This window comes from Falco rusticolus, chromosome 10 (genome assembly GCF_015220075.1).
Source record: "Falco rusticolus isolate bFalRus1 chromosome 10, bFalRus1.pri, whole genome shotgun sequence".
NCBI lineage: Eukaryota > Metazoa > Chordata > Aves > Falconiformes > Falconidae > Falco > Falco rusticolus.
In genome coordinates this window covers 30301597-30328057 of record NC_051196.1, presented here as the reverse complement: position 1 = coordinate 30328057, position 26461 = coordinate 30301597, and the positions used below count along the sequence as shown (strand labels likewise).

Below are 26461 nucleotides of genomic sequence, written 5' to 3'. Positions count from 1 at the left end.
AAATCTTGTAATTTGTTAGCCTTGACCAAAAGGTGGTCTCCAGCCAATGCTCTGCACCACCAGCACTTTGGATGCATTGGCACAGGAGCAGCAATGTGCAAGCAGGGCCTCAGCTGCTCTCCTGCCTGCATCTGCCTCTGAGGAGGCTCAGTGCTGGAAAAAAGTGGTGCTACCAGAGGAGCAGTGTCCCACAGCCACCACCAGTCTCCTTCCATGCACAGCACAGGAGATCCTGAGCTCAAGTTACTGCATCTAGGAGCACCTGATGATTTCTTACTACCCCCAGTCACTGCTGGATCCAATGACTGCAAAAACCTCAGTAGGATATGCTGAGGAACTGGGCTGTTCCTTACTTTGGTTGTGAAATGCTGCTTGGCAGATCTTTCAGGCAGAGAGGGTGGAGGAGGGCAGCACTGTTGGTGTTTCAGTGAGGTACCATACTCCCTTACACTGCTGAGGGAAGGCTCAGAAGATAAGAGCCAGGGCTACAGCCGCACAAACCTTGTGTCATTATTCCATGCTGCACCTTCACCTTCTGTCCCAGCTCAGGCAGTGCCCAGCCACGTGGCAAGCCCAGAAGGACACCTGCACCCAGCCTCTGCCCAGCCGAGCCAAGGCCACCACAGCGCACCAGTGTTTCTCTGATGAGCTGGGTACCAGCAACCCCTGCCCCCTCGCTCAGGACTCTGCGCTGCCAGCCCCCTTCTGCCTTTCTCTCCACCGGCCGCTCAGTCTAACCATGCTAGTCCTGATGGCATCCCCACGAGAGGTGCACAGAAGGTACAGCAGCAGGTACCCACTCCCCCATATGACCTCCCCACTCCCCTCGCCCAGACTTGGTGTCAGTCTCCTCCCCCAAGTAAAAAGCAGCAAGACAAGAGGAAATGGCCTCAGGTTGTGCCAAGGAGGTTTACACTGGATATTAGGAAAAATTTCTTCACTGAAAGGGTTATCAAGCATTGAAACAGCCTGCCCAGGGGGCAGTGGAGTCACCATCCCTGGAGGTACTCAAAAAACACATAGATGTGGCACTTAGGGACACGGTTTAGTGATGGACTTGGCAGTGCTGGGTTAACAGTTGGACTCAATGATCTTAAAAGTTTTTTTTCCAATCTAAACAATTCTGTCATTCGAGGGCTCACCAGCCCCAGCTCTGTGTCCCCACAGTGCCATCTCCTCTCCTGGGACCACGGCCACTACTTTTCCTCTGTTCCTTGACACCAAGGGCAACTCACCCACTCCTCACAGTGCCATGGTCCCCTCAATCTGGGGCAAACTGGCAGCAGCAAAATCTTTTGGCATTTTCACCCGTGGATCTTCTCTGTGCTAAAATTTGTCAGGCTGATGCATTAAACCACCAAACTGGATCAGCCACATCCAGCCATGTAATGTTCTTGAAAGAGACCAAAGCCACAAGCAAGCTGTACAAAGGAAGCTGCTGGTCTGCACAGTACTGCTCTGCTGTCTACCCAAACACAGCGTGAAGCAATATCATTTCAAAGCACTCCTGACTATCAAAATCAAGTTCTTGTGCCATAAAGGTAATCCAGGGATAACGCTGCTACTTCGTGTCCTGTACGACCAATGGGGAGCAATTCCCAATAAGCTTTCGGGAAGTAAAGCCAGAGCGAATTACAGCTGTCTCACAAAGGTAATAGTCTCTCACCCAATAATTTCTCAGCATTATTTTCCTGCATCAGATTCAATCAAATAAGACTCCAGTGCAAACTCGAGTTTTAAAAAAATTTAAAAAATTAAAAAAAAAAGGCTCCAGTGTCTGGAGGGACAAGGGAAAAGCCAAGGGCAGCTACCCAAGCACCGGGGAAGGTCCCTGACCTCACTGCTCCCAGCCACGCAGCAACCACCCTCTCTGCGAGGGCCAAGTCCAAGGCCTGAGAAATTCCTACTGTTGTAGCGAGTTATCAAGATGAAACAGCAGCTTGCAGTGCAAACAGCTTGTCAAAGCATTACTGTTCCAGCTGCAGGAAGGAATTCCCCTGATTTCCTAGGCCCTGTTAAAAGAGCATAAAACCTGACATTTTTAGGAAAGCTGGATGAACCACCACACCAGAACAACTCTGGCAAGCCCACTTCTTCACATTCCTTCTGGAGAAGCGAGAAGCACGCAGGGTGGCTGTCCCAGGAGGGCGAAAGCCTCAACGCCAGCAACAAGCTCTGCAAAAAAAACCTGCTGAGGTGCCTGCTGGACCCCAGAGTGAGCCCAAACAGTTCACCCAGCACCAAGCTCTGCTTATTCCAGAGACAAGGCCAGTGCAACTTCTTGTAATTAAAACAGTCTGCCTCACAGCTCTTTACCCTGCTGCTGCCACTCACAAGACTTCAGAGCAAGGAAAAGCAAGCTCCCCACCCATACAGCATCGCCTCATACCTGCTGCCTGGTGAGGCTTCTCTAGGAGGAGCAGGGACCCATGCAGATACGAGAGCATCTCCTGGAGCCTCCAGCCACTTCATCTCCACCAGCCCCGGCATGCCTCAGCCCCAGCTCACTGCGGAGCAGAACAATTGGCCGCCTCATCCAGCGCACAATGGCCACGATGAGACAGACCCACATCATCACCCCAGCCACAGCAGGGACAAAAGCAAGTGAGCGCCAGGGAATAGCATCGAATAAAAGGGCAGCCTTCTGTATTTGTGCCATCAGCTGGGTCCCTGGTAATTTACTTTCCGAGGTGGCTGTGGGAGCACGGGGATGTAAGTTCTCAGGGTGATGCGTGCGGAGGACACCCAGACATGGGATGCGAGTGCAGGGAAAGAGGCAGCACTGGGTGTTCACATTTGATCCCTCTGCACAAACTTGATGCCACAAGAAAATCTCAGTTCCACAGAAGGAAACCTCAGTGAAGAACAGAAATAAGGAGCTACCCCAGTCATCACAAACCCAGGCACAATACAGACATAAGCCCCAAGAGCTCTGAACTCTCTGGGTACCAAGCGTGGTGATTTGCTGACAGTAAACATGAATTTCTTCCTGCTTTTCCGTCTCAAGCAGACCGAGGGCATGCTGGCATTACCTGGGCTGCAGGGAGCCAAGTACAACAGCCAGCCGGGCAACAGGCCAGCGCTGGGGTAGGCAACCCAGAGCCCAGGCTGGCCTCGCCTTTCCCACCTCCAAAGGGCACCAGGAGCAGTTTTCCAGCCGACAAGAGAGCCGGCAAGCACGCCAGCTCCACGCCAATGCGCTGAGACAGCACCCAGAAGTGCAACTGTCCCAGTTTTCTCCTGGCACTGGCGCACAACTGCTCAAACACAACAAGCCTTAACAATGCTGATGAGTTTTTGCCCCCCAAATGAGGGGCTCAGGGACAGGCTTGGCCCAGCTCTGCCCTCTGCCACAGTGACAGCACATCCTACTGCAGGGATGCCTAGACCCCAACTCCCCTCGCAGGGCTGTCCCCCACGCCATGGGGCTGACACTGTCCAGGCAGGGCAGGCTGGCTCCAGCCCTGGCAGCACCAGCTGCTGACCCCCACAAGCGGGGGTCTGCTGTAACAGACCCTCCCCAGCAGCCTGTGGCACCACACAGATGAAAGCCCTTCCAGGCCCAGGCTCCAGCAGGTTCAAGCTCACTTGCAGCATCATGTCATGTTTATTTGGACTTTTTCCTTTTTAACTGATGTATGATCAAGTAATGGATTCATCACTCCTCTGCCTGTGCTTTAGCTGATGAGCTGCAAGTCCTTCTTCAGCCGCTTCTCCAGCATGTCCTGCAACAGACAGTTTTAGGACAGAAGCTTCTCCAGGCCCTTCAGTGGCTGGAGAAAACCAGCCCAGCCCTACCCCACCACACCAAGGTGGCGGCAGGCAGGCCAAAGGCCTCCAGAACACCCTGCTGACAACATCTCTCTGTCACATGCCATACAATTTATTAAAGTCCCCAGCTCTGCTCGTGTCCTCTCATTTCCTTTTCTTCCAAGCTTCTCCTCACCACTCTGGCCTGAACACAAACTCTCTTCAAGCACTGGAAGGACAAGCCCAGCCACCCCAGGAATACTGGGGCTGGGTTTTCATGACTGAACACTTTTGGCTGAAAGAGGGAGAGAAAAAAAAAAAAAAACAGGAAGCAGATCTTCTGTCACCTGATGGGGAGATGACTCAGAACACCACTGAAATCCATGGGTGGGTGGGGAAAGGGACCACCTTCACCTCCCTGCCTCTTCTTCCAGCATCAGAGATAGTGAGAACACTGGGTGGGACATGACCACATTATCCAAGGTCCACTTAGGAAAAGGCCTCTGGGCACAAAGCTGGTTTTAAACAGTTTTTTATACCCTACAGCATCTCCAGCACCTCTAGAACTGGCAACCATGCAGAATAGGCACAAAATGAATTAGACAACTCTAAAAAAGGAACAAAACCACCCTTATAAGAGAAGTTTCCTTCTTAAACTGTACTATTTCTAAAAAGCTATTCCCTCTGGGCCCAGGGAAGTCTGTCAACACCCACACCACAGCTCTTGGAGGAGGCATCCCTTGGGCCTGCCCCACAAAGGGCTGCGGGATGCATCTGATACAACTGCCGGCCCCACAGCAGCGCAAGAACAGGACAAGTCCAGCTGTGTTTACAGAGGGAGCAAGCAGCAGCTGCACCACCCACAGCACCATGTCCTCCAACACATGCAAGAGAGCAGCTCAGCAGCTCCGAGGCCAGCCTGCAGGACAGTGGCCAGGAGCTCGGTGGCCTGCCTGTGGGGACAGCAAAGCCCTGGGCCACCACAGGGATGCCCAGCCTCACCCAGGCTCTGCCCAGACACGAACCCCATGAGCAGGTCTTCGCACACCAGCCAGCCCCTACCTAGCCCCAGGAAAGGCTCCCAAAGCCCACTGGCAGCCATGGGACATCATCCGTAAATAAAAACCCACAGAAGTCACCTTGGAAATCACACAAAGGTCTCCATGGGATGTCCAAGCTAGGAATGGCATGAGCAATACCAATGACATTTCAAGGAGAAACTCCCATCCGCAGGATTTCTTTTGAAAGGGTTGTTTTCATAGAAATAAATTGTTGCCAAAGTTTGGTTGAAGGCCAAACCGCGAGCCTTGGCTCCTCACAGAAACAAGACACACCATATCAAGACAACAGCTGCTTTCTGAGGAACGAGTCTTCCCGTATCTCAGGGGAGATGGGCACGCAGCCCCGCTGGCCCCGCCGCCAGGCACTGGCCATTTTGATACCGGGGCCCCCGCGAAGCACACTAAGAGGATAGGAAGGAACGCGCGCTCCTTCTGAAACACACACTTCTCATCTTCCCACTTGACAAAAAGATTAGGATTTCCGCCTGAGAGCGAGTTTAGACCACAAGCACTTGGACAACGCTCCGCTTCTTCAAAACAAACTCGCAGGCAGGAGGCAGGCAGGAGGCTGCCAGGCTCGCTGCCCCCCGCCCGGCTCCGGCAGCGCCACGGCCCGGGGAAGCCCGCGGGGAGCGCAGCCGGCACCTCCCGTCACCCCTCCGTGTGCCCACCCTGAGAGGCACGAGCAGGCGCCCCCCCGGGGGGAGCCCCCCCACCCCCGGGCTCCCCCAGCCCCGCAGCGGGGCGAGGACGCGCTGCCGCGCCGAGCCCCGGGGCACCGCGGAGCCGCAGCCGGGGCCGCCGGGCCCGGGCCGTCCCTCTCGGGGCAACGGCCGCCGGGGATGCCGCCCCCCCTCCGCGGATTACTCAGCGTTTCCAGTGGGAGACGGCGTGCCCCCTCCCCGCGCCCCGGGCCTCGGCCCGCCGCTTACCGATGCCCGGCGCCACATAGACGAAGTAGAGGAAGGAGGAAGAGAGCGAGAAGAGGAAGAGCGCGGCCAGCAGCGAGCGCCGGGGCAGCAGCCGCCAGGCACAGCGGGGGCCGCGGTGCCACCGCATGGCCGATGCGGCGCCGCCGCCGCCGCCGCCCTGCTGCTGCTGCTGCCGCCGCCCTGCTACCGCCGCCGCCGCTCACATGCGCCGAGGCCCGGCGGGAGGCGCCCCGCCTGGGCCGCTCCGAGCCGCCGCCCGCGCCCAGCGCCGCCGCATGAATGAGCCGCGGCGGGGCGGGGCGGGGCGGGGCGGGGCGGGAGGCGCGGGGCGGGGCGGGGCGCCCGGGGACCGGCAGCAAACTCCTGCCGCCGCCGCCGCTGCAGCGCCCGGGGATCCGCAGCAGAGACCGCCCCCCCCGCCCCCCGCGGCTGCCGGGCACCCTGCGGCCCCGCTGGTGGTCCTGGGGACACCCGGCCACGGACCTGGGCACCCCTGGTGGTCCCGCGACACCGGGCAGCGCCCCAGGGACACCCGGCCGTGGACCTGGGCACCCCTGGTGGCCCCAGGACGCCTGGCTGTGGACCCTGGGGCCCCGGGCAGTGACCCAAGGACACCTGGTCATGGACCTGGGCACCCCTGATGGCCCTGGGGCACCTAGCTGTGAACCCCAGGACCACGGGCGGTGACCCAGGGACACCTGACCACAGATGTGGGCATGACTGATGGTCCCAGGACACCAGACAGTGAACCAACAACACCTTATGATGGACTGGGCACGTCTTGATGGCCCTGGGACTCTGGGCAGTGATTCAGGGACACCCAGCTATCGACCCGGGCACCCCTGACGGCCCCGCGACACCTGGCCGTGGACCCCAGGACACCGGGCAGTGACCCAGGGACACCTGACCACAGATCTGGGCAAAACTGATGGCCCTGGGGCACCAGGCAGTGGCCTCAACATGCTCAGCCATGGTCCTGGGACACATGCTGATGGTCTTGGCACACCCAGCAATGGTCCTGGGACACCCAGCAATGACATTAGGACACCCAGCCATGGTCCTGGGGTACCACTGATGGCCCTGGGACACCCAGCAATAGCCCCTGAGCCTCAGCAATGGCCCTGGGACACCCTGCAATGGATCTGAGACACTCAGCAATGGTCCAGGGACAATCAATGGTCCAGGGACATTCATCCATATGCCTGGAACACCCAGCAATGGCCCCAAGACACTTGACAATGGCTCAGGGCACCCAGCCATGGTCCTGGGACACCTGGTAATGAACCTGAGACACCCAGCCGCAGGAGAGCAAGGACACTCAGCCCACCAGGCAGCAGGGGTCTGTTCGGATGAGTGCTGTGTGCCCCCCAGACACTGCGCAGGAGGCGCAGCCTGGGAGGAGGTGATGGGCACAGATGGGCAGAAGTGAAGATGGGGCGAAGCCATCACGGTCAGTGCAATGATCAGCACCAGCAGCAATCAGCAGCCCCGTCGGTTAAAGAGTAATTAAGCAGTTTTGCACATGTTTCTGGGCAGTTCCTCTGTTGTGTGTAGGAGGAGCTGGAAGGAGATACGGAGATGCCTGAAAATGAAAAACTGGAAGAAATGCCATCCCCATCAGGGGAGCCAGAAGTAGCTGCAGAGCAGATGGGGCCCAGTCCAGCCCATGGAGCTGTGATTTTTGCCTCATTTATGATTGCAGGATCAGTGCAACTCAGACTTCATTCAGGGGAGGCCGGAGGGAGAGGTAATTCTGTATTTCATGGACAGCCAGAGCTGAGAAAACTGAGCCCGGGCTCCCAGCCAAGGGCGGGATGCAGGGCTGTGGATCAGGCATGCAGGCAGAGGCTGGCCACCTCCACCCAGGGTGGGCAGCAAAGGCAGGGGCACCTCCCGTAATGGCAGGCTGTGGGGTGGGAGATGGGGACAGACTGTCTGCTGGGACATGTCCAGTGTGTCCCCAACTGCTTCCGCGCCCCAGGGTGAGCCTCTCCCCAGCAGGGAGCGAGGCATTGCTCAATCCAGACTTCTGACCCAGCCAGACGGTGACTGCCTGGCTGTGGGCTGGGGGGTGCCCAGCGCCAGCCCCATGTCAGCCAGGGGCCAGACGCTGGGATAAAGGATTCTCCAGGTACAGCTGTATATCACAGTAATTCCAGGAAGGATTAGCACCCCTTCCAGCCTGGATGCAGTAAGGGCAAATGAAGAAAACAGTTCCCATGTTTGACAAATGGGAGACAAACATGTTCCTGTTAGAGACATAGGTTCTCAGAAGAGAGAGGAGATAAAAAACAAAGATAAAGTAAAAAAGAGCAGGGATAAGTAGAAATCTCTCTTTAAAAGGTAAGGCATTAATTTTCTTAATGTGCCAAGGTGCAGAAGGATCTCAAGGGCAGAAGACCCTCAAGAGCCAGAAGGCTGAGGAGGAAAGCAGGGATTTCCCTGAAGAGGCTGTGTGAGCTGCATTAACTTCAGGAACAAGGAAACTGGTACTTGTTCTTCTTTTCCAGAATTGCCACTCCATCACCACCTTAACTGAAATAAATTAATCCCTGAGCCCTATTAATTTCTGGGAGCCCACAATACTCCAGCAGAACTGCACGGCCAAGTGGTGGCTGGAACTGCTGTTTGCAAAATACCTTTTATCCAACTCCTAAAAGGATGCCTTGGTCAAGGAAACTCAAGATTTCTTGCTTGGTTTATGATTTGTTTGATGCAGACATCGTCAAAGGTGAGACATCGTCACAACCAATAATCTAACCTTTTAAACATATTTAATTAGCAATGACATTGCTGGAGGAGCCACCCAGAAACTCGCTCCCAGGCCCAGGCTGCCGCAATGGGGACTGTCACGGAGGAGTGAAGCCAGGGAAGCCCTGGAGCCATGCTGGGGCATGCCTGCCCTGCTGCCCTGGCTCTGACTCACCTCACCTCTCCCTCTCCCAGGGCTCAGCTCAGTCCCACTCAGCCCGCTTCACTTTCCCCACCCCACCCACCCCTTTTTTTTTTTTTGCTTACTCCCTCTTTCCCTCTTCTCTCCATCCTGCCTCTCCACTAAGGGAATAGAAACATCAGCCAAAGCCATTCTCCCTCCCTTTGCCCTCTTCCAATAAAATAAAATGAAAAACAACAGGAAGAGAGATTTACAAGTCTCAGATCATTCCACAGGGCCAGGTGAGGACTTTGGGGTGGGAGCACTTCTGAGCAGGGCTGTTGCAGGGAGCGTGTGGGTGGCTCATGCCCAGGGAGTCCTGGCTCGGTCCCACCACCTTCCTCTGCCTGCCCTGCTCCAGCCTGCACCTGCTACTCCAGCCCTCCCAGCCTGAGGTGGATAAGCCAAGTCCCATTTTCTGCAGAGTTTAACATATGGATGGTGCCTGAGACACTTTAAGGAGGGCTTGTGTGAGCAGCTTTGCCAGCAGCCTGAAGGGGAAGGTAAGATCTCTTGCTGTGTGGCCATGAGCAGGAATGCAGGGACAGGTCCTGCCAGCGCACCTACGCTCACAAGAAGATGTAGCTGCACCCTTAAAGCACGTCTCCACATAAAAGGCATTCTGCATCACTGGAGGGAGAGCTCTGTTTTGATGGCTTGGGGGTGCCCCGGTGCAAGTGCGGTGCTTGGAGGGACGGTACAGGCACTATTGCACCACGCATGGTCTGGAGAGGCTGGAGCTGCATATTCACAGTGGCACCAACACAGTTGCTCAAGCGCTGTGTGTGGGAGACCAGCCTGGCAGCTATCATTGCTCACTCCTGATGAACACTGGCATGGCCAGGATGGGCAGACGTCTGGTAGGGCCAGATCCTGTGCCCAGCTGCGAGAGCATCGGAGCCACTATGGGAGAGGGTGGCCAGGGGCTGCCCTGCACCCTGCAAGGAGCAAACTCACCTGCCCAGTAAGTACCCCAAGGTCTCGGACCTCTGAAGGACAGTGTCACATGCTCCCAAGGGCCAGCGGGGAGCAGGCAGGGCTGGGGAGCGCTGCACAGCAGGGTTAGCAGCAGAGCCACACGCAGGACCTGGCCCCAGAGCAGGCAGCCGTGTAAAACAGCTGCTGTGGGGAACCTAATCCTCAGTTTTGGGTTTGAAACAGTCATTAAAGGGCTGCTCCACTTCAACCACACACCTTTTATTGCCACTTTATGCAAAGGCTTGACGCGGACTGTCTAATCTGGGAGGATAATCTTTGTTCTGCCACTTCAGCGAATAACAGATTGTAGCAAGGATGTCACAGCCCTCACTAGTGTTTTGCAGTCTTTGTCATAGTCTCCAGAGCTTCTGGCACCTTCAGCCCCAATGGTAGAGACTTTCCAGAATAGACTCCATCCTGTGATTAGGAAAATGCCTCTACTTAAAGGTGAGGACAGTCAGCATTGCACCATGTCAGCCCTCCAGCTGCTCAGCAATGCTGTTTGCTTTAGATCTTCCCTGGAGTTTCTGCTGCCAGATGGTTTGTGAGCAAAGTGGGAGCCTGAGCTGTGTCACTCAGAGACGGACACTTGGGGTGGAGTAGATGCTGACCAGCTCTCGGCTTTACAAAAACAATGTGCTCCCTCTGTTTTTTACTAAAAGTCTCTTTGCAACACAGGGCTTGCTCCAGCTCCATTTAAAGCCAATGCAGTGTCATCACCAGCTTTGAGCAGGAGCAAGATACAGAGGATGCACAGTAGGAATGTAAATATTTTCTACATTTACACCCACAGACACAGAGTATGCAATAAATACTCACTCAGCATATCGTTTGCTGTGTGCCAGATCATAGACATAATTATTGATGCAGCAGGTTTTTCAAAAAGACACAACAGGGTGTGTACTTAATTTGGCAATAAGAGCACACCTAAGTGGCCCTGGCATTTTTGGCTGTTAAGACCACTGCCACCCACGAGTGCTGCTGTTTTATCTCACATCAATGTGTCGGCAGTAGCAGAAAGGAAACCAAAGGCAGATATTTGTTTATTAAGATGGAAAAACTCAACTGAACACTGCAAGGTGCTCCTTGCCAGCAGAATTACTGTAGACCAGTTCTCAGATTATGCCACCCACTACACTTTCTAACAAGGCTGTTAGGGCTCCTATCTTAATAGCACCTGTACACGTGCCTAACCATAGGGACTGCTCATTCTACCACAGTCAACAGATGTGTCATAGCTCCCAAAAGGAGGCAATATCGACAGAAATTATTTTGCAGAGCTTCATGTTCACTTGGAAGGTGTCTGTCATCAGAAAAGTAGGCTAAAATATTAAGCTTGTCATGGCACTTTGCAGAGATTCAATTGATTTCGTTGCCTCTGTTTGCATCAGCCTACCTCTGGAGGCTGATGATCTATCCCAGTCAAAGTGGTCTTGTGCAAAGCTCATAAAATGCCTTTGGGATCTAAATATTCTGTTGAGGGAATACATCAGGCTGTACTTTCCAAAATTTCACAAGGAAGGAAACTTCAGCAGACAAGAAGTAAAATTATTGCATAATTTAGTGTAAGTCCCTTATCCAGATTTTCAAATGTCATTTAACAAAGCCCCTCTCAAAAAGTTATGATGATGGCTGGGCTAAAATACTGTCAAACAGCCTGAACGGTCTAAAAGTCAGAAAATAAATAGGCCATCTTCGGCACACCAGGAGGTCGAGATGGGGGTGCCAGGAAATTCTCCACTGGGGCCAGCCTTGTTTGTGGACGGTATGGAAGAATACTGCTCTTCCCTGGTCTGATTGTAAGGACATCGGGAAAAACCAGACGAAAGGGCAGTGCAGGCAGAGGTGAAACCCTGCCTAACTCCTGCCAGGTGATAGCGATGGAAAAGAAACATCTGGACTATTCAGACATTCAGCTGGATTTCAAAACTAACAGCAGAGGCAAGAAAATGGGATCAAACTCTGCCTGTATTGAAGCCACCTGTAAAAATGATTTCAGGACTTCACACCATGTAGAAATGTGACTGCCTTCCAGAAATCTGGGGACAAGGACAACCAGGAACAAAGAACAGTTCAGAGGAAATTGCTTTCTATTAACTCATAATTACATAATGCAAAAGTAACTTGCAAAGGCCAACAGCTTAATTGGATTCCCAAGCGGGGAAGACAGTTGTGTGGTGAATAAGAACCTTCCAGCTATGTTAAATACCGTGTTTTAAATATAGAATATAAATTCTGCTGTGCAGCAGAAAATGCCCATTACCTTCAAGAGCTGCAGCTGAGGGGATTTTAACCATTTCCACTCAGTCGCTGACCAGCGCAAACTACCCAGGTGACCTGACGAGACGGCTCCATTCTGGATGCCTCCTCATGCTTCCAGCCACACAGCTGAGTCCCAATTAATTCTGTGAATATATTTAGATATTTTGCTGGAATAACGTGTAAAGGCTTCCAGCCATCTTAACCTTCTTCCCAGCCTGGATTTTGATTAAGTGGAATAAATATTTAATTAAAAAGGCAAAGAGCTGAACCTCTTGACTACCCAGGCTTTGCCTCTGTAGTCATTGCCCTTTGATGTACAGGGAAAAGGCTTGTAGGACTTTCTTAAAACAAGTGCAGCCTTTCATTTCTTTTAAAATCATAGCAAGGTTGGGCTCGTTTTGGGGTTTGTCGCTCAGAAGCAGTGTGGTGAACGTTGCACAAAGTGATTCCTGCTGAGCTTGGTCTGATGAGGGGAGGCTTGCTTTGCCCTCCACAGCCAACAGGACCTTGGGCATTTGTTTTCCAGGTCCCCATGTCACTCAATTCCCTACGAAAACCATAGGGCTGGAAGGCTGGCCCTGCTGCCCCCTGCTCCCGCAGCAGTCCCGAAGTGGTGACTGCCTGGCTAAATGTTTGCTGTGATGAGCTGTAACATAGACATGGAAAAAGCTCCTGGTCATGGCCACTGCAGAGCTCCGGGGGACCTGCCGGCTGCACTGCGGTGGGTACCAGGCAGGACCATACTCAGGATGTTCTCCTGTGTAGAGCACTGCTGTGGTGCTGACACGAGGCAGGTAACACTGACACACTGCATAGTGGGCTGCACATTGGTGACAGTGCTGGGTGAGAGGCATGCATGGTGGCCATGCTCCCCTTCCCTTCCCTGTAACCTGCAATTCAACAAAGCACTCAAATACCTGCTTAAAAGTCACCAACTTCAGCACGGCTTAGGCATGTGCTGAATCAAGGCTTGGGAAGCAGCTCAGCCCGTGCGAGCGATCTGCTAGAACCATCAACACCACCCTTTCGGGTTCCCTCTCCTCTAGGCTTAATTATCGCCTGCTTTTGGTGCTGGCACCACTTGTGCTGTATGCTTTTATTTTTCCCCAAAGGAGCATTTGCACCTTTGCTATATTTATTTTATTCTGAGGAAATCCTAATGATTTTCTGTCATGCTTGATTTTGTTCCTGTTTCCAATGGGACTCCTGCTGTTGCTCTATAAATATCTGACTCTGAAATCTTTGCAGAAGCGAGCGTGACCAAGAGCAGAAAAGGTGAAGTCAAGCTAAAGAGACCTTTACCAGCTCTAAAAACAGCTGCTGCTCTTGCTGCTGCAACTGATTTATACCTCATCTGGAGAGCAACAGTTCATAGCCCAGAATCGTTGCCTCCGATGATTTATTTGGCTGTGCTGGAGTTTGGCGACGTGCTGTATAATGTTTTTTGCATAGAAGTGTCACTCTGAGGGAGGTTTAATTGCTTTCAACATGGATGATGATGAGAACGCCTTGGAAAAGCTATTTGCATACATTTTCTCAAATGCCAAATGTGTAACTTCCTCCACGCTCAGGCAGTCTGAGGCTGCTTCCCTGCATTACTCAGCTGTGCTGGGTGCCTCTGAAAAATTAACAACCAGAAATTCCCTAGCATGGAGCAGAAAGTTAAACTCAGGGCCAGCAGGGTTGTTTGTAACAGCTATAACAGGACTCTGAATATGGGGTTGCAAACTATAAACCGCCCCAGGCCCCCAGCATGCAGGGCTCTACAGATGCTGCTGCTCGCAGAAGTCCAGCGTGAAGCAAGGGCGAGGGCTCAGCTTGCCCATTCCCAGGGTATTGGCCTGACTTACTGAGCAAAATAAAGTAAATGAGTGATTTCAACCGTACAGGGCTGCAGTCAAAGAGCTGAGCTGCCACCAAGGGCAGGGCACACACCTGCACAAAGCAGCACCCGCACCACTGCTCACACACTGTCTTTGCAGTACTGGTTCTGGAAAACACTCACCAGAGTCATCCCTGTGATGACCTTCACGCAAGGCCAGGAGGTGCCACGTGCACATCTCTTGTCCTTCTTTCTCCACAGAATTCAAGGGCAAAGTATCTCTTGAGTGGCCTCCGAGGTTTGCACAGCATCCATCACAACAATCTGGTTTAAATAGATCTTTACTCCACTGCATATCTTACTCTACAGGGCAGTTCATTTTTCTAATTACTTAATGCTTTGAAGCATCAGCTGTTGACATAAGCAGGACCCTGCCTATAGCAGTGAAATAGGTATTGATTCAATACCGTCAGTGCAAGGATCCTCAGGCACCCGGAAGCGACTTATTTCCAAACTGCAGCCATCCCCCTAGGCAAGCTTGCTGCCTGCCTGCATTTCCCAAGATACATGCTCTTTTTCAGCCTAGACGTTGTACCTGGAGAGAAGAGTTATTTACAGCAGTCCGGGATCTGCAAGCTGGTTGGCACCACTGTACGACAGCCCCAGCTGTGCTGCCACACACAGCAAAAACCAGGAAGAAGCACAGCGTTATTCTGTCCATCACATAGTGAATCTGCTGCAAGACTAACACCTTCTGGAAGGATCAGATTTATTGTAGAGGTGCTATGCAGCTGCGTACATGTGTGTGATGGATCAGCACCTTTTGCGTGCAATGGATTTGCTAAGTGTGTACAAACCATCTGCCCAGTAAAGCCACAAAGAAAGGCACCAGCCCTGGTTCCCCACACAGAATGGCAGAGGTCCCATTCACCCACAGGGAAAGACGGCAGTCATCGCAGGGTGGGCCTTGAAAGAGGCAGAGCATTTCCTGATGGACACCACAGTTTTGGTGTGACGGGGTTGTCTGTCCCAGCCCGGATACTGCAACATGGCACCATTTGGTGGTGGCACTGTGGCTGCCAGCCAAATTGGTTTGGTTTTGCACATGTGGCTCTGTGTGTGCTATGTATCCATCTGAAGAACAGGAACAAGGGCTGCAATCCATGATGAGGCTGAGCCTGTGCTGATATTTCCTCTGGTGAGCTCAAGACGTCAGCCCAAGCCCATGCCAGGGTCTGCTGACAGCACAGAATGACCCCAGATCACAGGGCAGGGCAGGAAAGGCAGAGCATCACCAGCTGGTACAGGAATGGTGGAAACCGTAGCAAAGCAGAACGCAATCATCTAACCTGGAATTTAATCAAGACACCAGGGCTCATATTTGCTTGTTATGAACAACCTGAGTGACTACATGATGTAACTGCAGACAGAAATATTCCAATTAAAGGCTGGGATTAATTTTGTAATAGCAAAAGTGGAAGTTGTAGTTTCTTTATTTCTCGCTGTCACCTAGTTAAAGAAGTGTAATTCTGTGGAATTTCTGTGTCAGCCAACATCCTACCTTCCTGAAACACAAGCTATGAGGTTCATTACAGAGTTTTACAGCTGTATTACGTGGTCTATGATAGAGAGGCGGCCAGTGGCGATGACCTACTGGCTCTTCTGGCCCTAACTGCTATGTGTCCCTAAACAATCGCCACCTCATGATTCACAGGGAAGAGAGGTACTCCCTGCATTACCAGCATGACAGCTGGTTTCAGCCAGGTTCACAGAGTTTCTCATCTTATGCAACCTGCATTAGTTATTCACAACAGCTGACGGCGGCTAGCAGGCGAGTTTGCTAAGAAGGGTGCCTAGTTACAACAACAAACCAAACTTGGCTTTGCCATGGGCATATTTTTCTCAGATAAACCAAGAAAAAAATTTTTTTTACAGTGTGCCGTTCATTGTACACAACATGGATTTAAGCTGTTTAGTTTGTAAGGGTATTTTGAACTAAACAAACACTTTTTGTTAACATTTTCACTAGCACTGCAGATTTCTAGGTTTAGAATAGCACTGATCTCTTTGAGCCAGTACTGCTTTGCTAGGACAGAGGGGTGAGAAGTTGTACATCCCAGCTGAAACTCTGAGACCATGCAGCCATTTTTCTGGCAGTGTCTCTGAAATTCATTGGAGGCATCAGCCGAAGGCCTGACCCTCAGGCTTTCCCTTGGCTTTCAGAGCAGGGGGAGCCGCTGGGTTACAGCTTCGTCTCGCCCCACAGCTAGGGAGAGACATGGGCAGCAGCACCGTGGCGATGGGTGAGGCACCCCCTTCAATTCGTGTACCAAGGCTGGATGGATGTGGCAGAGAGAAGGGGCAGATGGAGCTATCAGAAGGGTCATTGCGGGGGTGAAAGGAGGCTGCCAGAGCTGAGCTCTTCTTGGGAAGAAAGGATCCAAGGAGAATGGCCTTGCCAAGGAAAGAAACAATTCCCATGCCCTCAGCTCTTGGTCTGTTTTCAGCAGGCTCTCCTCCTCCAGTGCTGCTGGAGGGGGTCTGGCTGGGGTGGAGTGGATTTTCTTCAGAGGCTCTGGTCGGGTGCTGTGTTTTGGATCTGTGACTAAACCAGTGCTGATAACACCACAGTGTTTTACCTACTGCTGAGCAGGGCTGGCACAGCATCAAGGCTTTTTTTTTTCTTTTTCCTACTCTGCCCTCGCAACAAGGAGGCTGGGGGTGGTGAGAAGCTGAGGGGGAGACACACAGCCAGGACAGCTGACCCCCAGTTACCAAAGGGGTATTCCATGCCATAGGATGTTGTGCTCAGCAATAAAAACTCAGGGACAGGAGGAGGAAAGGGGGATGTTTGAGGTTATGGTGTTTGTCTTCCCAAGTAACCTCTGTTTGCTTCCCTAGGAATGGTCGAACACCTGCCTGCTGATGGTAAGCAGTGAATGAATTCCTTAATTTGCTTTGCTTGCTCATGCAGCTTTGCTTCACTTATTAAATTATGTCTCAATCCACTAGTTTTTTCCTCACTTTCGCCCTTCTGATTCTTTCCCCCATCCCACTGGAGAGGAGTGAACAACTTGGGTGGGTGCTTACCAGCCCACCACAGCTAGATAAGTTTCCTTCCATTTAGCCTTTCTGTTTCTTTTGTTATGTTTCCCCCCTTTCCTATGAGATGGTTACCACTCTTGCCAGTGATAAATCTCTGTTATTGTTGCTTTTTCATTTTAACTCTCATAAATCTGTACTTCTCCTCCTATCTCTGCTCCTGGCTGCAGAAGCAATGTTGCTCTACCCAGGGCAAGGCAGGCCACAGAGCCATGGGAAGGGATGCCCTGCTCTATGATATGGGGCCTTCATGTTGTGTATCAAAAGCGATTTGTGGAGTAGGTGTGAACAGGAGCTGTGTTTTATCAACAAACCAATTGCTGTCCTGATGAGGGATTACAGAGATATCAGAAGCAGCAGAACATTCTTCTAGGGAGACACTTCAGAAGAGTGCTCATAAAAATCGCCACCAGCTGCTTCTGATGGAAAGAAGACATGAGAGAAAACATGGTTTACTAGTTAGAGCAGGAGTCAGCACATTCAGATTACTGTTTTTCTCTCTGCTATCACTTTGCTGGATACTGAACTGGATACTTGCCTCATATCAGCTGTGAAACTTCTCCCAGCAGAGGCACCATGGGCAGGGTAACAGAGCCTACCAAAATATCTAGGTCCTACTGCTTGGATTCCCAACAATCTGCTAAACAGCACTCTGGCTGCATCAGGGCTACTGAGCAGAAGCACCCAGGTGGTGGGACATCTGTGTGCACGCTGTCATTAAATCACACTTTGGGGTGCCCACCCCAGGTGCCTCCCTGTGTCCCAGCTGCCTTTGCCATGCCATCCCATTACTGGCAAAGGGCAGAGAAGATTGGCATCCTTCTTGGAAGGGCCCTGCGCTGCCTCCCGCAAGGGCTGGCAGGTATCGGAGGCAGCTCAAGAGCAGGCTGCTCATGTAAGCGTGAGGTGACAAGTCCTGGGAGTGCCCAGCAGCTCCAGGCTACTGCTCCGAGCGAGAAATGCAGTTTGTACAGTTGTTCTCTTTTACCATTGCCGTTTGTTTGTAGACATGTCACAGCAGATGCTTCTCACCAGTACAACGGATACTTGGACTCATTTGGGTCTAGTACCAGTAACTGTAATCCAGCTAACAACACAGTCTGTTTATCAGAGTTGTCACAAAGATTTGTTAATTCCCACTACCAGAAGGGCTTTCAGGATAGTCTGCAGCAAGGAAGGAGGAAGAATTTTTAATGTCTATGCCAACAAGAATGTAATTCAGAGAATACCTAAACACTGCCCTCAGCAAAAAGGTATTCAGCATTACAAACAACCCCCATTGGAGGGGCAGGCAGTGAAGAACTGCTGTGGGAGAGAGGAAGGCAGAGGACATGCAAGGCCAAGCTTCCTGCAGCTGGTATTCAGGTTTCACCTCCCGGGTGATGAATGGCTTCTGTCCGGGAAGCAGCTGCTGCATGGCCACCGAGGGCGAAGGCGGACACAACACTCATGGTCCCTCGCAGTGCATGGACACACATCCAAGGAAGCTGGGGCAGCCAGGTCCAGAACAGAAAAGGAGGTGGTTCTGCTCACAGCCCGATGCAAACAGGGGACTGGCTGCTAGAGGAAGCTGCAGATACTATACGTTTCCACAATTTCAAAATGCTGAAGAGTAGCTGGAGGCTATCAGGAGCAGGACTGCATCTGCTTGCCCTGCTCTTTGTCTCTCAAGAGTTCTGCTTACAGCCTCTGCTGGCTTTGTGTAGGAGAAGAGGCAGGTGTTGGTTTTTTAAATTCTAATTCTAGTCTGACCATAATTGATTTTTCCGTTCTTGGTTATTTTGTTTGTCTTTCTTAATTTACAAATGATGGTTTCTACTGTTGGCATCTTCTTTCCCTGTCATCCCCTCTATACATGCACACATGCAACATGCCATCAAATTCTGGGATAGATACACATGCACCAAATAGATACACTCCAGAAATCACACCTGTCACAGGCTGTGGGAGGCTTGAACTTGCAATGCATGTTTGAAATTAAGCATTTAACAGCCCTCTGAAGAAGAAACTACATTGACTTGAGGAAGACATTCAGGAAGATATGGAAAAGGGTGGTACTTTGCTGTCACTGCCTTCTCCCCTCATTTTCTGACCGTGCAGAAGCATTTGGAGGCCACTGCTGGAAAGAAGGCCCAGGGCCTGCAGGACCTGCTGGCCTGACACAGTGCAGCTGCATCCCTGGGCCTGGCAGAGGACATGGCCATGGCGCTGCATAATGCTGGGCTTCAGCCTGTGGTACGGTGAGCCTGTGTGGCTGGCTGCCTGTGGTGGCCACAAACATCAGATAAGAAAGGTGTTAGTGAGAGCTGTCTGTGCCAGTAAACAAACAGAAACCTGTTTACTGGGAGATTAGAGTGAAAAAGTGGGACCAGATATCCCCAGTCTTTTCGAGTCTTCAGATAAAGCATTGGTCAGAGGGCAGGTGGTAGGGGATGCTGTGAGATGTGCTTCCCAGCTCACTTGTTGACTTGCTGTCCATTTCAGGGCTGTTTCTCCAGCCTCTCTGTGCCTCAGTTTAGGCATTTGTAAAATAGCAACTGCCTCCTGCTGAAGCCTGTCACTAAGCATAACCCATTCATGCTGGGAGAGTCACGTCTTGAGACAGAAGGCCCATCACACACTGCTGCGAGAGCAGACTCGGATGAGTCATGGCACACAAGCACAGCACCAGCTCTGAAACACATGAAATGCCTGAGCTCTCAGTCCAAAAAAATTCGCTGTTTAAAAGCAAAGCTGAGGAAGGACAATTCCTCTATGTCCTGTCTCTGGGCTGCACCTCCTGGCCTCACTTGACAGGGTCTGAACCATTCACTCAGCACAGCCTGTCTGCTGGGAAGCCTGCCAGCTCCATGGATGGGGACTGTGTCTGCCTACCCAGCGGAGTTGTCGGTGCGTGGCAGGGCACAAGCCAGCATGAACAAGGATCTGGTACCAAAAATGAGGAAATGAGGTTGGAGTCAGGAGGGCTGCATTTTCCTGAAGGGCAAACAGGGCTGGAGAAGTCAGCCATTACTTCTCAACAAAGAACACCTCACCCCACCCCCATGTCCAAGGAAAGGGAGGAGTTCAGTCTCCCCAGCCTGTGTATTCAGCCACCTAACTGGCAGTGCCAGCAGGTGACATGACAGTGACCTTGGGAACATTCCCTTCCCAGCGCCCTTTGGGTCTGTGTTTCCAAGGGCTGATCCCATTTGTTTGCATTTCATTGCAGATGGATCACAAGTTTTGGTGACTGGCCACAGCAGCACATCTTGCTGGGCACTGACTACAGACATGTGATGTACTTCCCTCTGTCACTGCCTCCTCCTAGAAACACTCCAGATTTAGCATGTCAGAAGCAGATAAAACATGAAATGAAAGGCAAACAAATAGTTTCTTTTTTAGATCCATGCATCCAATAGTTTCAAACAACAAATACCAAAGCAACAGGAGAAACATTATCTGCTGAGAACTCATGCCTGGAATTTGCATATATATATATGTATATTTGCTTATATTTATATATGTAAGTGTGTGTATATGTATTCACACAGGCATATGCCTACTGCATATATCTAGAGAACAGGAGAATAAGACACTATATATACCAAGACACATTAAGAAGATATAAAGCCAAATCTATATAGTGAAGGGTTTAAAACAATTTTCAGCATTTCATCAGTCAGCTTAAGAGAATCCTTCCCATCTGCCCAAAAGCAATAAAGCAAGCAAATTACACAGCTGACTCTTTCTCTACCTTCTTAGCAGCATGTTTAACCTTTGCCTGTATAATAAATAAATGTCCTGAGTCTTATAACAAAGATCATTCATCCTTTCTTTTAAAGTACCATCAGTTCTCTCTCAGTCTCATACCAGAGTGCAGGAGAACTGAGAGAAGGGAGTAGGAGGAGATGATCTTACTGCACAGATTGTTTTCAGGCCAATGCAGCTCCTCAGCATTCACATCCCAGCCTGCCAACGTCTTCAGGAGCTGTGATGGGACCGATCCTGGGGAACGAAGATGCCCCCAAAAGGCAAGGCTTTTGTAAGCAATAAGTGCCCTGTCAGCACTTTGGTGCCATAGCCATAGGCATTTCCTCACATGCAGCCTATAGATACTGACATTTTAAGACTACTCCTGATTTTGGTATTGTTGATACTGCTGATTTTGTCTTATGTCATTGAAATCCCAGGCTCATCTTGTTGTTTGGCCTATACCATATACCACACCAAAATCAGAATCTGGCTTCAGGTGAGCTTAGAGTGTAACCACTCTCCACACCCCAGGAAGTATTTTCTTTTTACTACAAAAGCAAGCTATGAAGCTGATTGGTGTATTTAAGTACTTGTAGGATAGTTCTACATTAAACTTAGGTGAAGCACTTCTACCTTACCTACACGTGGCAGCCTCCTCCCACCACCTAACAGTGCTGCAGGAGGAAGTTCAGTGGTCTCTGTTTCAGAAAGACTTGAATCAAGGGTCACTCCAGCCTGCTTAAGATCACCGTGTTTGCAGATAATCCAAAAGGTGAATGCAGAGCTCTCCACGGCCAAAGGCTGCCATATCTGCTAAACCAGGTCCCTAGAGTAAGCGTGGCATGCCCTTGCTCTTTAGAGCTCACAGCCTCCACTTACAAGAAAGAACAAAGTCCTGTGCCTGTAAATTAGCACCTTCCCCTACATTTCCAGCACAGGGTTACAGCTGGTCACTTACTCATCTGTGCTTGCCCTCAGTGTTCCACATAGCTATCTATTTAGGCTGCTCTGTATAATTGAAGAATTAAAACTAAATACTATGTTACCTACAGCCACATCATCTTAGATGAGCTTAAACAACTGTGAAATTCCTGGGATCTATTAAAAGAAACATTCAGTGCATACATTAATCAACAGATGCTCAGTAGCTGTGTATCAGAAAACCACAAGTGAGAAGCAGGCTGAAAGGCCTCCTGCCAAAATGATTACTTTCTGTTGCCACCAAGTCCTTGGAAAACCATCTGTATAGAGATGCTAGACCGGTGTTCGGTTCAGTAGTTATCTCGGTGGCAGTAAGTCTGACTTACCCCTTCTCAGTGGCAACAACAGGTCAAGCAAGCCGTGGTATTTCCTGCTGATGAGTCAGAGGTGAGACATGAAAATCACTGTCTCTCCATACAGAACATTTTAGACATTATAATTTGATATCACCTGTGGTTACTTCACCCACAGTGTGTGCTCTCAGTGGAAATGTGACAATTCACAGTAGCTGACCAACTGCACCTCCTGGTACTTGTGGCTTTCTGTTCTCACACAGTTGCTTGACTCAGCAGCCCTTGATCAGCCTCCAGCTGCTCTGATGCTCCCTGCTCCCACAGGGGTCCCTGGGATTCTTGTCCTCCTCCTACCTTTTACCTTTTTCTTTTTTTTTCTTTTTTTTTTCCCCGCCTTCAGATCCTGGCTTTTGTGAGGTTCAGTCCTGGATTTTTATTTCTCTAGGTTCCTAGGCCTCTGCTTTCCTGGCTCAGTCCTCCTTCCTTCCACATCCCTTCCTGAACCCTTCCCATGGCCCCCAACACCCATCTGTGATTTCCCTTTGGCCAGGGCCAGCAGGCACAGTGAGGAGAAGGTCAGCTCACGTCCTGCAGAGTTGCATCTGCGGTCATCCCTTTTCTACATCAATCTCTCAAGACTAAAAGCACATGACAGCTACAAGAAAACAAGCGTGGAGTTTCCTGATCATGCCAGTTTAATGATTTAAGGAACAAAAACAACCAAAAAAATGAGGCCAAGGTCAAGGCCAAAACCAAAAAAGCCCAAAACAACACAAAACCAAACAGAAAGCAAAACGGCTAAAATTTCTGGCTTTCATTCTTAGGCCAGATGACCTATTCTTCACGCCAAGCAAAACTCGAGTGACTAAGAAAGATAGTTTTAAGTTTTTCTTTATTCTGCACCAGTCTGGTACAGAAATGAACATCACTCTGGTGACAGCTGCAAGAGCCCATTGCAACAGATGAAGATTACACGGGACTCTAGCCATGCCCTTTTCCTGGTCTGGCACTGCTGCAATGGCTCTACGTCTTCCACCATTCGCTTTTAAGAAACTTTGCCCTTGCAGACAAACCCAGCTACTCCTTTTAACTCAGAGCAGCATAGGCACAGCTATAAGATATGAAGTGGGCTACAGGGAGGAGGAGCAGACTCCTATCAGAGCTGCACAACAGGAGAGGCACCAGTTATGAAGTGGCAAAAAGGAGGCTTCCAGCTGTGCAACAGGGAAAAAGTTCTTCACCCTGACAGTGGTGCAGCATGGGGAGAGGTCTCCCAGAGAATCTGGGAACCCTCCATCCTCAGAGATTTTCAAAATTTATCTGGACAAGAGCAACGTCCTCTAACTTTGAAGTTGGCCCAACTGTGAGCAGGAGGCTGGACTGGAGCTCTCAACTATTTTTTCTCTGATTTCTAGATGGATAGGGTAAGAACCAGGCGAGGAGGACTGGGCTGCACAACAGGGGAGCTTCTTCCTGTTGTATGACCCAGAGCATGAGCCATACCGTGTGGAGGCGAGATGCCCCTGGCCCCCACTGTCCTTCTCTGCCATGTTCCCACCTGTTCTCCCTCAATCCCTTTCAATTTAACTTCTTGCATTTTCATGGAGCTTCCCAGAAAAGCAAAAGAAAACACCCTAAAATTAGTAAAAGCTAAAAACATGCAAATTTGCAGAAGACCAATTCCTTTTTAGAGATGTCCTCAAGGGAAACACTGAGAATTCACCTTTTAGCAACCAGCAACTTCCAGCCATCTAGACTGACCTCCATAGTCCTCCGGTGCTTTGACACAGGGCATTTGGAGCACTTCACAAACACTGAAATTGGCCAAGTCTTGGCAAACTTTGAATTTTAATTTTTGCACAAAAAAGGAAGATAGCATTCACAGGAAATTTCCTGTGTTTCATCCATTTAAGTGTAACACATTCTGGATCAAGCTTCATTATTTATGGATGAAGTTGTTGTTCAAAATCTCCACCTCAGAGCATCATGAAAACAGAGATCAAAGAAGCAGAAGTGCCTGAGCTTAAGATGTGTTGGAGGGCTGCAGTCGCCCCTAGTTTCCAAATGGGCAATGTCCAAATGCACCACTTTGCAAAGCTCCACTCTCGTTTTTCACTGACATCAGTAAGCTTTAAGTGCGCCACATCACATGTGCTAAACTGAAGTCACACTCTCTAAATTGTACCAAACACTACTGGGATGGAGAGAATGAGTTAAAGCAGTTAGGGATTAGCAAACTGCAGATTGTCGGAAATTAGCCAGCGTGGAAAAAAAAAATTTGGTTGTAACTGTAGTAAGGCTATCTAAGTAGGTCACCACAAAACCACATCAGAAGATGAGAGCAAAGAAGGAGGTGTGGGTTCAATCTCACTACAGGAAACCAGACATTCTCCAGCTTTGCCCTGCCTGTGGAACAGATAAAACCAGCTGCTGCCCAAATCTCACTGTTTTAAAAAACTCATGCATGTTCACACCTATTTGAGCGGCTTTCACTTTCATGTAAACGATCACATGAGTGACAGTGTGTCTGTGCCATAAATCTAAAATTTCGTTTTGATTTAAGTGCACAGCTGATACGCTAAAGGGCCTTCAAAATGACCTGAGCTATACAAACCAGTATGTCTGCTGTACAGTCCCCTTTTTTTGCCCTGAAGAAGTCAAACCAGCAATGAACAGAAAAGGCATGTAATGACATTATACTGCTTGTTTCCATAGTGCCCACCATCCCAGCATCTCAGAGTTTCACAGACTGGATGTGTGTCCATGGCTGGCTTTATAAGCTTGGAGTTGCTAATCAGCCCCATTTTCCAGGGTTTTTTTTCCATTTCCAGAATGGATTTGCGGGAGATCTCAGAGACCCGAGTCAGAGCGGCAGCCTGTGCCAGAGGACGGCATTTGAAACTCACACTGAGTAAGGCTGACAACTCGATGATATTTTAACTCAAGAGCACTTTGACACTGATTTTGAGGCACTGGCTTTCTATTTCAGTTTGATGGTAACCGGATAAATGCTGATTTGACGCTTCCTTTTTGCTGTAAGGCTAGGTTTTCAGTCTGTGATTGAGCAGTGAAAGCCGACCACGGATCAGCTGCCCAGGTCTGCTCAGGCAGTGGGAAAGGGTTAGAGGAGCTGCACGTTGATCGTGTCTTGTTTAAAAAAGTCAGGACCAATTTCCTGCTTTTAGGCAGAATACTTTGACGTGATACTTCGGCACACTTTTGCAGTCTTTATACCCAGGTTTCAGCAGACCCTCTCCAATAACCCTACGCCATCCTGACCTCAGTCTCCATTTAAGCACAAGGGGTTACGTATGAGCTTGGGTGATGGTGGTGGAGGGACAAGGAGCCACCAGGCAATGACAGTTGAGGGACAAGTTGCGGCTGAGTGATGGCAGCTGAGGGGAAAGCAGCTGGGCAATAGTGCTGGGGAAGGAGCTGTCAGGTAACAACGACTGAGGGACAAGCAGCTACTGGACGACTGTGGCTGAGGGACACGGAGCTGCTGGGCAGTCCTGGCCAAAGCAGGAGGAACCACCAGACAACTGCAGGACAAGGTGCAAGGCCAGGGTGACTGAGGGAGAATAAGCTGCTGGGTGGTGGCAGCTCTGAGGGACATGGTGCCAAGCAGCAATGGCTGAGGAACCAGGAACTGGGCGATGGTGGCTGAGGGACATGGCACCAGGCTGTGATGGCTGAGGGACCAGCCACCACAGGGCAAAGGTAGCTGAGGGACACAGCACCCAGGCTGTGATGGCTGAGGGACCAGGGCTGCTGGGTTATGGTTCAGGGACCAGAGGCCATGGGGGATGGCAGCTGAGGGGCCAGAAGCCACAGGGTGATAGCGGCAGAGGTAGCAGAGGCCGCGGGCCGATAGCGGCTGAGGTAGCCGAGGCCACGGGGCGATGGTGGCAGCGGCAGCACAGGCCGCGGGGCGATGGCGGCTGAGGTAGCCGAGGCCGCGAGGCGATGGCGGCAGAGGCAGCAGAGGCCGCGAGGCGATAGCGGCAGAGGCAGCAGAGGCCGCGAGGCGATGGCGGCAGAGGCAGCAGAGGCCGCGGGCCGATGGCGGCAGAGGGGCCGGGCGGCAGGACACACCGCCACCGCTCCGCGCACGACGACGCGCCGCCACCACGCGCCCAACCCCTCTCGCCTCCCGCCGCGCGCGCAGCCGCCCCGCTCCCACGTGACGTCCCCCCTCCCGCCCCCGATCACGCGCCCGTCGCAGGAGGCCGGCGGCAGGCAGCCCCCGCGCACGCGTGCGCCCTCCCGCCCCGCCCTGCTTCTACCATAGAGACTGCGGACGCGCCCGCCAGAGTGTCGCCCAGGAGCCCCGGAAGTGGCTGCATGTGGGGCGGCCCCGCAGGAGCGCGGTGGGAGGTTTAAGCTGGCGGCCGGCAAGATGGCGGAGTGAGTGCGGTGGCGGGTGGGCCGCGGGCGGCGGGCGGGGTTGGCCTGCTTCCCCCAGGCCCTGTTGGCGGGAAGGCGCCGTCTCCGGGGCAGGGCCTCGCTGCCGTGTGTCCGACGGGGGCGCCTTTGCCTTTCCCCTTCCCCTCAGCAGGGGCTTCCGGGGGGAAGGGGGGGCAGCGTCCCCAGCCCCTCGGTGCCGGCCTCTC

General features: G+C 51.5%; 2 protein-coding genes across 2 annotated transcripts in view; one reads left to right on the top strand and one right to left on the bottom strand.

The window, feature by feature from the left end:
* Nucleotides 1-5944, bottom strand: part of B4GALT5 (beta-1,4-galactosyltransferase 5) — a 40225-nt gene extending 34281 nt beyond the window's left edge. The window contains exon 1 of the mRNA XM_037402467.1: nt 5744-5944. Coding sequence (XP_037258364.1) covers nt 5744-5870 — 127 coding nt within the window. The 5' untranslated portion in view covers nt 5871-5944. The remainder of the gene's footprint in view (nt 1-5743) is intronic.
* A 20187-nt stretch (nt 5945-26131) lies between these two features.
* SLC9A8 (solute carrier family 9 member A8) overlaps nt 26132-26461 on the top strand; it is a 30894-nt gene continuing 30564 nt past the window's right edge. The window contains exon 1 of the mRNA XM_037402434.1: nt 26132-26255. Coding sequence (XP_037258331.1) covers nt 26248-26255 — 8 coding nt within the window. The 5' untranslated portion in view covers nt 26132-26247. The remainder of the gene's footprint in view (nt 26256-26461) is intronic.